This window comes from Scyliorhinus torazame, chromosome 4 (assembly GCF_047496885.1).
Source record: "Scyliorhinus torazame isolate Kashiwa2021f chromosome 4, sScyTor2.1, whole genome shotgun sequence".
NCBI lineage: Eukaryota > Metazoa > Chordata > Chondrichthyes > Carcharhiniformes > Scyliorhinidae > Scyliorhinus > Scyliorhinus torazame.
In genome coordinates this window covers 341787889-341800422 of record NC_092710.1, presented here as the reverse complement: position 1 = coordinate 341800422, position 12534 = coordinate 341787889, and the positions used below count along the sequence as shown (strand labels likewise).

Genomic DNA, 12534 nt, shown 5'->3' with positions numbered 1-12534 from the left:
AGCGCGGAGGCGGGATATGGGACTGGCCTAGAGAAGGTAATGGCTAGTCGACACGGGAGGGGGGCAGGTAGCTCCCTAGTGAGGCTGATCATGTGGAACGTGAGAGGCCTGAACGGACCGATAAAAAGGGCCCGAGTGCTCGCGCATTTGAAAGGACTAAGGGCAGATGTGGTTATGCTCCAAGAGACGCACCTAAAGGTGGCGGACCAAGTTAGGCTAAGGAAAGGATGGGTGGGACAGGTGTTCCACTCAGGACTGGACGCAAAGAATAGAGGGGTGGCCATTTTGGTGGGGAAACGGGTAGCATTTGAAGCAAAGAACATCGTAGCAGATAGCGGAGGTAGATATGTAATGGTGAGTGGCAGGCTGGAGGGAATGGAGGTCGTGTTGGTTAATGTGTATGCCCCAAACTGGGACGATGCGGGATTTATGAGACGGATGCTGGGGCGTATACCGGACCTGGAGGTAGGAAACTTGATTTTAGGAGGGGACTTTAATACGGTGCTGGACGCGGGGCTAGATAGATCCAGCTCAAGGACCGGAAGAAGGCCGGCAGCGGCCAAGGTACTTAAGGGGTTTATGGACCAAATGGGGGGAGTGGATCCATGGCGATTTCTTAGACCTAGGGCTAGGGAGTTTTCCTTCTTCTCCCATGTCCATAAAGTGTACTCCCGGATAGATTTTTTTGTTTTGGGAAGGTCGTTGATCACTAGGGTGGAAGAAGCTGAGTACTCAGCCATAGCGGTTTCGGATCATGCCCCACATTGGGTGGACCTGGAATTAGGAGAGGAAAGGGAGCAGAGAACACTCTGGCGATTAGATGTGGGACTGATGGCGGATGAGGGAGTGTGTGCAAGAGTGCGGGGGTGTATTGAGAGATACCTGGAGGTCAATGACGACGGCGAGGTCCCTGTGGGAGTGGTATGGGAAGCACTAAAAGCGGTGGTCAGAGGAGAGCTGATCTCCATTGGGGCCCACAAAAGGAAAACAGAGGCCAAGGAAAGGGAAAGATTACTGGGGGAGATTTTAAGGGTGGATAGGGAATTTGCAGAGACCCCGGAGGAGGAATTGTACAGGGAGAGGAGACGACCCCAGACGGAATGTGGCCTTCTGACCACCAGACAGGCGGAGGTACTGTGGAGGAAGGCACAGGGGAGGAGGTATGAATATGGGGAAAAGGCTAGTCGCCTGTTGGCTCATCAATTGCGAAAGAGGGCAGCAGCGAGGGAGATAGGAGGAATTAGAGACGAAAGGGGAGACACGGTGCAAAGGGCAGGAAAGATAAATGAGGTGTTCAAGACCTTCTATGAGGAACTGTATAGGTCTCAACCCCCAGAGGGAGAGGGGGGGATGCGGCAGTTCCTGGACCAATTAAGGTTCCCGAAAGTGGAGGAGCAGGGGGTGGTAGGCCTGGGTGCACCGATTGGGGTGGACGAGGTTATTAAGGGACTGGGAAGCATGCAAGCAGGGAAGGCCCCAGGACCAGACGGGTTCCCGGTGGAGTATTACAGAAAATATGTGGACTTGTTGGCCCCGTTGATGGTGAGGACGTTCAATGAGGCCAGGGGAGGGGGGACTCTACCCCCGACAATGTCGGAGGCGACGATATCGTTAATTTTGAAGAGGGATAAAGATCCGTTGCAGTGCGGGTCCTATAGACCCATTTCATTATTGAACGTGGACGCCAAATTGTTGGCAAAGGTACTGGCATCGAGGATAGAGGACTGTGTCCTGGGGGTGGTGCACGAAGACCAGACAAGGTTCGTAAAAGGGAGACAACTGAATGTTAACGTGCGACGACTATTAGGGGTGATAATGATGCCCCCAGTGGAGGCGGAGGCAGAGATAGTGGCGGCAATGGACGCAGAGAAGGCATTTGATAGGGTGGAGTGGGAGTATTTATGGGAAGTGTTAAGGAGGTTTGGGTTTGGGAACGGGTTTATTAGCTGGGTTAGACTTCTTTATGGGGCTCCAACGGCAAGCGTAGTTACAGGTCGACATAGATCGGAGTATTTCCGACTATATAGGGGAACAAGACAGGGATGCCCGCTGTCTCCATTGTTGTTCGCGTTGGCAATTGAACCTCTGGCCATGGCGTTGAGAGACTCCAGGAAATGGAGAGGGGTGATTAGAGGGGGAGAAGAACACCGAGTCTCGTTATACGCGGATGACCTATTGTTATACGTGTCGGACCCAGCGGGGGGAATGATAGAGGTTATGCAAATTTTGAGGGGGTTCGGGGATTTCTCAGGGTATAGGCTAAACATGGGGAAGAGTGAATTATTTGTGATACATCCAGGGGGCCAGAGTAGGGAGATAGAAGGCTTGCCTCTAAGGAAAGTGGAAAGAAACTTCCGATACCTGGGGATTCAGATCGCTAGGAGCTGGGGAACCTTGCACAGACTTAATCTGACACGGTTGGTAGAACAAATGGAGGAGGACTTCAAGAGGTGGGACATGCAGCCTCTATCGCTGGCGGGCAGGGTGCAAGCAATTAAGATGATGGTCCTCCCGAGTTTCTTATTTGTATTTCAATGTCTCCCTATACTAATCACCAAGACCTTTTTTAATAAAATAGACAGGAGCATCACGAGCTTCGTGTGGGCAGGGAAAGTTCCGAGAGTAAGGAGGGGTTCCTTCAGCATAGTAGGGACAGAGGAGGATTGGCACTACCGAACTTGGGCGATTACTATTGGGCCGTCAATGTGGCAATGATACGTAAATGGATGATGGGAGGGTGAGGGAGCGGCGTGGAAAAGACTGGAGAGAAAGTCCTGTAAAGGGACGAGTTTAGAGGCGCTGGTGACGGCGCCGCTACCGATCTCACCTAAAAAGTTTACCACGAACCCGGTGGTGGCGGCAACATTGAATATCTGGGGACAGTGGAGGCGACAGAGAGGGGTGCGGGGAGCCCTGGTGGGGTCCCCAATCAGGAACAACCATAGGTTCGCCCCAGGAAGAATGGATGGAGGATTTCAGAGCTGGTTCCAGTTGGGAATTAGGAGGGTGGGAGACTTATTTATAGATGGGACTTTTGCGAGCTTGGGAGCATTGGAGGAAAAGTATAAGTTACCCCGGGGAAATTTCTTGAGATATATGCAGGTGAGGGCGTTTACTAGACAACAGGTGAGGGAATTTCCGTTGCTCCCGACACAGGGGATACAGGACAGAGTGCTTTCAGGGGTGTGGGTCGGGGAGGGCAAGGTGTCAGAGATTTATCGAGAGATGAGGGAAGAGGGGGAGGAGGCGGTGGGCGAACTAAAAGGAAAGTGGGAAGAAGAACTAGGGGAGGAGATAGAGGAGGGTATGTGGGCTGATGCCCTAAGCAGGGTAAATTCCTCTTCCTCATGTGCCAGGCTTAGCCTGATTCAATTTAAGGTGCTACATAGAGCACACATAATGGGAGCAAGATTGAGCAGGTTCTTTGGAGTGGAGGACAAATGTGGGAGGTGTGGCGGGAGCCCGGCAAACCACGCACATATGTTTTGGGCGTGCCCGGCACTGGAGGGGTATTGGAAGGGAGTAACGGGAGTGATTTCGCAGGTGGTGAAGGCCCGGGTCAAACCAGGCTGGGGGTTAGCTTTATTTGGAGTTGCGGAAGAGCCGGGAGTGCAGGAGGCGAAAGAGGCCGACGTTGTGGCCTTTGCGTCCCTAGTAGCCCGGCGCAGGATCCTACTCATGTGGAAGGAGGCGAAACCCCCCGGACTGGAGGCCTGGGTAAATGATATGGCGGGGTTCATAAAACTGGAGCAGATAAAGTTTGGCCTGAGAGGATCGGCTCAAGGGTTCACCAGGCGGTGGCAGCCATTTCTCGACTACCTAGGGGAACGTTAGAGGGAAGACAGATGACCAGCAGCAGCAACCCAGGGGGAAGGGGGGGGGGGGGGGGGGGGGGGGGAGGGGGGGGGGGGGAAGGGGGGGGGGTTTAATTTAGTTTAGGTCAAAGATAAAGGGGTTTTGTTACTTGTGTATCGTTAAAAATTTCTGTATTGTTATTGTTGCGTTTGCTTTGTAAGAGGGAAAAATTGTTGTTTGGGAAACAAATTTCAATAAAACATATTTTTAAAAAAACTTAATAGAAATAAACCTGGGTAAGACGAAGGGGCAGAATGTGCAGGACACGGGAGGGGTGATTAATTAGATAACAATTTCAAAGAGTCAGCACCAACAAATCGCCTCCTTTGTACAAAATTGATTGTGAAGCTAACAACTTACAGACAGTTTGCGTTGTGCATCAGGAAATAGACGTATTCAAACTCTCGTCACTGAGAAACCTGAGAGACAAGCTGGCACGATCTATTCCCCATCAGCGTGGACTGAATTCAAATCCACTCTTCACAGTGAAAGGAACATGTACACACTTGTCCAGCAGCCCAGACAAGCCCCAACTCTCTGAAATAGTGTTGTATGATCCTGACTAGCTCACCAGAGTCTTTCGCAGCAAATAGGATTTCCTTAGAGAGACGTACATGAATGAAATGAAATGAAAATCGCTTATTGTCACAAGTAGGCTTCAATGAAGTTACTGTGAAAAGCCCCTGGTCGCCACATTCCGGCGCCTGTTCGGGGAGGCTGGTACGGGAATTGAACCGTGCTGCTGGCCTGCCTTGGTCTGCTTTAAAAGCCAGCGATTTAGCCCAGTGTGCTAAACCAGCCCCTGTTAAGTTGATACATTAACGTTTATTCATAACCTTACCCTGCTCTTGCATCTGACCATGAGACACTTGCATCCCCGATGAAGGCTGTGAAAAGGCGTTGAGAACGGTAAGTCCACTGTCAGACAGGCCGGGACTAGAGGTGGTGTACATGACTGTACCATGAGGGCTGGGATACATCACGTGGCTGGCCATCGAGGTGGGTACAGACGATGTCACGATTGTTGCTGGCAATGTCACTGATAAGCAGACAGGAAAGGGTTTCAGCTTTTATAAACTGTAAAATAATGTGCTCAATGTGCAAAGGCTACAGCTCAGAACCCACTTAGAATAATGCTTGATTCATTTCTGGGTGATGCACCTCACTGAGGGATATCCTTCTGTGTCGGAACACAGCCCAAATCCACCAAACTAAACGTGTTAAATTAGAGGACGTTTTGTATTTCCTTTGAATTTAAAGAAGATTAAGGGAAAACTACCTGAGGTGATTAAAGGGTACAGGGTAGATAGAGAGAAACTATTTCCTCAACTTCAAGAGTCCAGATCAGGGGGATTAATCTGAAAATGAGAGATAGGCCATTGGGATCATGTCAGGAAGCACTTTTACCCAATGCAAAAAGATGTAGAAATAGTGAACTTTGCTCCTAATGCTGTTGAGGATGGGTTGTCAACTGAACATTTCTAAATGGAGATTGATCAATTTTGGTTAGACAAAGGATTAAGGGTTGAAGGTGAGAACACATTTAGAATACTGTGCATGGCTTTGATTTCCTTATTTGGAAAAGGATATAATTGAAGAAAGGTTGGGCAGTGACACATACATACAATATGCTGAGGCAACTTTGTGAGGGCGAATACATGGAGGATGATTCTTCTTGTAGGCGAGGTCAGGATTAGGGGACAGTTTAAGAAGTGGTCACTCTTTTAAAACCAAAATGAAGAGAAACTTTGTCTCTCTGACGGTCGTTAGCCGAAGGAATTCTCTTTCTCATAAAGTAGCGGCGTCTGGGCCATTGAATTTATTCACGGCCGAGTTCGGCAGATATTTGCTCGGCAAGGGAGTCGAGGGTTATGGGGGACAGACTGGAAAGTAGATCTGAGATGGCAATCAGACCAATCATGCTCTTACTGAATGGTGGAGCAGGTAGGAAGGGTGTTCAATGTTCCCAATCAAGGTGGATAGATGAAGTTAAGGTACAAATCAGCTACGGTCGAAATTAATAACAAGAGGTTCAAAGGGCAGAATGGCCACCATCTCTATACATGATCGTCCGCGGCAGTGCGTTCTATTGTGTCCCACACTCGTCTTACGGTCAATAACTGCACATTACTGAAATGATAGCCCTGCCTTCGATTTAACCTTCAGAAAGCAGATTGTGAGGGAAAGTTCACCAACAGTGCCTCCATTCATGATTTCACCAAGTTCTCCTGACAACACTGGTTATTTGGGAACAGTGGATGGAAGGCAAGGCCCCAGCTACACAAAGGGGTGTCGGGGAGGTGAGGATACTGCAAACTGTCTGAGTGACCAAGGGAGACAGGCACTCAGGAGAGGGAGCAGAGAAGACTGACCAAGGAAGAGGGGTACGCGAGACAAGGAGAGGAATGTCCAAGGGAGGCGGATACGCAGGGCGAGGGGCGGAGAGATGGGTGTGCTGGACGAGGAGCGGAGAGACGGGTGTGCGGGACGAGGAGCGGAGAGACAGATACACAGGGGGAGGAGCGGAGTGACGGATACGCAGGGCAAGGAGCGGAGAGACGGATACGCAGGGGGAGGAGTGGAGAGACTGATACGCAGGCCGAGGAGCAGAGAGACGGATACGCAAGACATGGGGCAGAGAAACGGGTGCGCGGGGCGAGGAGCGGAGACGGATACGCGGGGCGAGGGGCGGAGTGACGGATACGCAGGGCGAGGGGCGGAGAGACGGATACGCAGGGCGAGGGGCGGAGAGACGGATACGCAGGGCGAGGAGCGGTGAGACGGATACGCAGGGCGGAGAGATGGATACGCAGGGTGAGGAGCGGAGAGACGGATACGCAGGGCGGAGAGACAGATATGCAGGGTGAGGAGCGGAGAGACGGATACGCAGGGCGAGGGGCGGAGAGACGGATACGCAGGGCGAGGGGCGGAGAGACGGATACGCAGGGCCGAGAGCGGTGAGACTGATACGCAGGCCGAGGAGCAGAGAGACGGATACGCAAGACATGGGGCAGAGAAACGGGTGCGCGGGGCGAGGAGCGGAGACGGATACACGGGGCGAGGGGCGGAGAGACGGATACGCAGGGCGAGGGGCGGAGAGACGGATAGGCAGGGCGAGGGGCGGAGAGACGGATACGCAGGGCCAAGAGCGGTGAGACGGATACGCAGGCAGAGGAGCAGAGAGACGGATACGCAAGACATGGGGCAGAGAAACGGGTGCGCGGGGCGAGGAGCGGAGAGACGGAAACGCGGGGCGAGGGCGGAGAGACGGACACGCAAGACGAGGGGCGGAGAGACAGATACGCAGGACGAGGGGCGGAGACACAGATACGCAGGGTGAGGGGCGGAGAGACGGATATGCAGGGCAAGGAGCGGAGAGACGGATACGCAGGGCGAGGAGCGGAGAGACGGATACGCAGGGCGAGGGGCGGAGAGACGGATACGCAGGGCGAGGGGCGGAGAGACGGATACGCAGGGCGAGGGGTGGAGAGACGGATACGCAGGCCGAGGGGCGGAGAGACGGATACGCAGGCCGAGGAGCGGAGAGACTGATACGCAGGGTGAGGAGCGGAGAGATGGATACGCAGGGCGAGGGGTGGAGAGACGGATACGCAGGGCGTGGAGCGGAGAGACGGATACGCAGGGCGAGGGGCGGAGAGACAGGTACACAGGATGAGGAGCGGAGAGATGGATACGCAGGGCGAGGGGTGGAGAGACGGATACGCAGGGCGTGGAGCGGAGAGACGGATACGCAGGGCGAGGGGCGGAGAGACAGGTACACAGGATGAGGAGCGGAGAGATGGATACGCACGGCGAGGGGTGGAGAGACGGATACGCAGGGTGAGGGGCGGAGAGACGGATACGCAGGGCGAGGAGCGGAGAGACGGATACGCAGGGCGAGGAGTGGAGAGACGGATACGCAGGGCGAGGGGTGGAGAGACGGATACGCAGGGCGAGGAGCGGAGAGACGGATACGCAAGACGAGGGGCGGAGAAACGGGTGCACTGGGCGTGAGCGGAGAGACGGATACGCAGGGCAAGGGGCGGAGAGACGGATACGCAGGGTGAGGAGCGGAGAGACGGATACGCAGGGCGAGGGGCGGAGAGACGGATACGCAGGGTGAGGAGCGGAGAGACGGATACGCAGGGTGAGGAGCGGAGAGACGGATACGCAGGGCGAGGGGCGGAGAGACGGATACGCAGGGCGAGGGGCGGAGAGACGGATACGCAGGCCGAGGAGCGGAGAGACTGATACGCAGGGTGAGGAGCGGAGAGATGGATACGCATGGCGAGGGGCGGAGAGACGGATACGCAGGGCGTGGAGCGGAGAGACGGATACGCAGGGCGAGGGGCGGAGAGACGGATACGCAGGGCGAGGAGCGGAGAGACGGATACGCAGGGCGAGGGGCGGAGAGACGGATACGCAGGGCGAGGGGCGGAGAGACGGATACGCAGGGGGAGGGGCGGAGAGACAGATACGCAGGGCGAGGAGCAGAGAGACGGACGGGAATGCGGGGCAAGGAGAGACTGAGGGAGACGGGAATGCGGGGCGAGGAGCAGAGAGACTGAGGGAGACGGGAATGCGGGGCGAGGAGAGACTGAGGGAGAAGGGAATGCGGGGCGAGGAGCAGAGAGACTGAGGGAGACGGGAATGCGGGGCGAGGAGCAGAGAGACTGAGGGAGACGGGAATGCGGGGCGAGGAGCGGAGAGACTGAGGGAGACGGGAATGCGGGGCGAGGAGCAGAGAGACTGAGGGAGACGGGAATGCGGGGCGAGGAGCAGAGAGACTGAGGGAGACGGGAATGCGGGGCGAGGAGCAGAGAGACTGAGGGAGACGGGAATGCGGGGCGAGGAGCAGAGAGACTGAGGGAGACGGGAATGCGGGGCGAGGAGCGGAGAGACTGAGGGAGACGGGAATGCGGGGCGAGGAGCAGAGAGACTGAGGGAGACGGGAATGCGGGGCGAGGAGCGGAGAGACTGAGGGAGACGGGAATGCGGGGCGAGGAGCGGAGAGACTGAGGGAGACGGGAATGCGGGGCGAGGAGCGGAGAGACTGAGGGAGCCGGGAATCCCGGGCGAGGAGAGACTGAGGGAGACGGGAATGCGGGGCGAGGTGCGGAGAGACTGAGGGAGACGGGAATGCGGGGCGAGGAGCGGAGAGACTGAGGGAGACGGGAATGCGGGGCGAGGAGCAGAGAGACTGAGGGAGACGGGAATGCGGGGCGAGGAGCGGAGAGACTGAGGTAGACGGGAATGCCGGGCGAGGAGCCGAGAGACTGAGGGAGACGGGAATGCCGGGCGAGGAGCGGAGAGACTGAGGGAGACGGGAATGCGGGGCGAGGAGCCGAGAGACTGAGGGAGACGGGAATGCGCGGCGAGGAGCGGAGAGACTGAGGGAGATGGGAATGCCGGGCGAGGAGCGGAGAGACTGAGGGAGAAGGGAATGCGGGGCGAGGAGCAGAGAGACTGAGGGAGACGGGAATGCGGGGCGAGGAGCAGAGAGACTGAGGGAGACGGGAATGCGAGGCAAGGAGAGACTGAGGGAGACGGGAATGCGGGGCGAGGAGCGGAGAGACTGAGGGAGACGGGAATGCGGGACGTGGAGCGGAGAGACTGAGGGAGACGGGAATGCGGGGCGAGGAGCAGAGAGACTGAGGGAGACGGGAATGCGGGGCGAGGAGCAGAGAGACTGAGGGAGACGGGAATGCGGGGCGAGGAGCGGAGAGACTGAGGGAGACGGGAATGCGGGGCGAGGAGCGGAGAGACTGAGGGAGCCGGGAATCCCGGGCGAGGAGAGACTGAGGGAGACGGGAATGCGGGGCGAGGAGCGGAGAGACTGAGGTAGACGGGAATTCGGGGCGAGGAGCGGAGAGACTGAGGGAGATGGGAATGCCGGGCGAGGAGCGGAGACTGAGGGAGCCGGGAATCCCGGGCGAGGAGAGACTGAGGGAGACGGGAATGCGGGGCGAGAGACTGAGAGTGACGGGAATGCGGGGCGAGGAGCGGAGAGACTGAGGGAGACGGGAATGCGCGGCGAGGAGCGGAGAGACTGAGGGAGACGGGAATGCGCGGCGAGGAGCGGAGAGACTGAGGGAGACGGGAATGCGGGGCGAGGAGCAGAGAGACTGAGGGAGACGGGAATGCGGGACGTGGAGCGGAGAGACTGAGGGAGACAGGAATGCGGGACGTGGAGCGGAGAGACTGAGGGAGACGGGAATGCGGGGCGAGGAGCGGAGAGACTGAGGGAGACGGGAATGCGGGACGTGGAGCGGAGAGACTGAGGGAGACGGGAATGCGGGGCGAGGAGCCGAGAGACTGAGGGAGACGGGAATGCGCGGCGAGGAGCGGAGAGACTGAGGGAGACGGGAATGCGCGGCGAGGAGCGGAGAGACTGAGGGAGACGGGAATGCGGGACATGGAGCGGAAAGACTGAGAGAGACAGGAATGCGGGGCGAGGAGCGGAGAGACTGAGGGAGATGGGAATGCGGGGCGAGGAGGGACTGAGGGAGACTGGAATGCGGGACGTGGAGCGGAGAGACTGAGAGAGACTGAGGGAGACGGGAATGCGCGGCGAGGAGCGGAGAGACTGAGGGAGACGGGAATGCGGGGCGAGGAGGGACTGAGGGAGACTGGAATGCGGGACGTGGAGCGGAGAGACTGAGAGAGACTGAGGGAGACGGGAATGCGGGGCGAGGAGCGGAGAGACTGAGGGAGACGGGCACGGGGATGTGTCATCGAGGAGCGCATTATCAGAGGGTTCATGATCATAATTGGACTTATAATTCCAGATATTTTTATTGAATTGCAATGTCACCTTCTGCAGTCGTGGGATTTGAACCTGGGTCCCAGGGCTTTACCGTGTCTCTGGGTTCTTAGTCCAGTGACAATACCAGCGAGGCGAGGATGCGGCTGTCTGAGGGAGAAGTGAATGCAGGATGAGGAGAGGGGCGCGAGGGGGCGGGGCGCGAGGGGGCGGGGCGCGAGGGGGCGGGGCGCGAGGGGGGCGGGGCGCGAGGGGGCGGGGCGCGAGGGGGCGGGGGCGCGGGCCGCGAGGGAGCGGGCCGCGAGGGAGCGGGCCGCGAGGGAGCGGGCCGCGAGGGAGCGGGCCGCGAGGGAGCGGGCCGCGAGGGAGCGGGCCGCGAGGGAGCGGGCCGCGAGGGAGCGGGCCGCGAGGGAGCGGGCCGCGAGGGAGCGGGCCGCGAGGGAGCGGGCCGCGAGGGAGCGGGCCGCGAGGGAGCGGGCCGCGAGGGAGCGGGCCGCGAGGGAGCGGGGCGCGAGGGAGCGGGGCCCGAGGGAGCGGGGCCCGAGGGAGCGGGGCCCGAGGGAGCGGGGCCCGAGGGAGCGGGGCCCGAGGGAGCGGGGCCCGAGGGAGCGGGGCCCGAGGGAGCGGGGCCCGAGGGAGCGGGGCCCGAGGGAGCGGGGCCCGAGGGAGCGGGGCCCGAGGGAGCGGGGCCCGAGGGAGCGGGGCCCGAGGGAGCGGGGCCCGAGGGAGCGGGGCCCGAGGGAGCGGGGCCCGAGGGAGCGGGGCCCGAGGGAGCGGGGCCCGAGGGAGCGGGGCCCGAGGGAGCGGGGCCCGAGGGAGCGGGGCCCGAGGGAGCGGGGCCCGAGGGAGCGGGGCCCGAGGGAGCGGGGTCCGAGGGAGCGGGGCCCGAGGGAGCGGGGCCCGAGGGAGCGGGGCCCGAGGGAGCGGGGCCCGAGGGAGCGGGGCCCGAGGGAGCGGGGCCCGAGGGAGCGGGGCCCGAGGGAGCGGGGCGCGAGGGAGCGGGGCCCGAGGGAGCGGGGCCCGAGGGAGAGGGGCGCGAGGGAGCGGGGCGCGAGGGAGCGGGGCGCGAGGGAGCGGGGCGCGAGGGAGCGGGGCCCGAGGGAGCGGGGCCCGAGGGAGCGGGGCCCGAGGGAGCGGGGCCCGAGGGAGCGGGGCCCGAGGGAGCGGGGCCCGAGGGAGCGGGGCCCGAGGGAGCGGGGCCCGAGGGAGCGGGGCCCGAGGGAGCGGGGCCCGAGGGAGCGGGGCCCGAGGGAGCGGGGCCCGAGGGAGCGGGGCCCGAGGGAGAGGGGCCCGAGGGAGAGGGGCCCGAGGGAGAGGGGCCCGAGGGAGAGGGGCAGCACATTCATGTTCAAGAGTGTCTTGGCCAAGGTGCAAGAAGCTGCAATGTCTGGGAATCAGTCGCTGAGGTAATTTAGTGTCCACAGCTCAGGACATGGCAGAGCAGCGACTGGACAGACAGGGGAGAAGACCATGAAGAGGACCATGTCTCGGCCAGGGAGTCTTCGACCAGGAGCAGGAGGGGACTTAGAAAGCACAATCTGTGAGCTCGGTGAGGCGGGGCAGTCCTTACTTGCTCCGCTGGTTGAGGCCTGAGAAATCTCGGAGTTGCTGTCGCTGATAGTTGCCGTGTGTAGGGTGGACTGGTGCACGCTCACCTGCCCAGTGGCTTGGTGTAGCTGAATCGCCTGCACGGGAAGCTGCTGGGCCATTGCACCTCCTGAGCAGAGAAAGAGAAGCAAGAGGGAGAAAGAGAGAGAAACAAAAGACAAGGTCAGATATCCATGGACTGATATCACATTTGGGACCTTCTGTGTGAAGTTTCTGCAATAGCTCTGTCAATCGTGGGAGAGTAAACTAGTCAAATTATATACCCGCCTTCACTCTGTATCACAAATTTACACAGCGAATATAGATAA

General features: G+C 59.1%; 1 protein-coding gene across 1 annotated transcript in view; it reads right to left on the bottom strand.

Annotated features, from left to right (window-relative positions):
- Positions 1–12534, bottom strand: part of LOC140411507 (serum response factor-like) — a 272442-nt gene that overhangs the window by 128677 nt on the left and 131231 nt on the right. The window contains exons 7-8 of the mRNA XM_072500592.1: positions 12189–12335; positions 4697–4894 (exon numbers count right to left, since the gene is read on the bottom strand). Of these exons, the coding sequence (XP_072356693.1) occupies positions 4697–4894; positions 12189–12335 (345 nt within the window). The remainder of the gene's footprint in view (positions 1–4696; positions 4895–12188; positions 12336–12534) is intronic.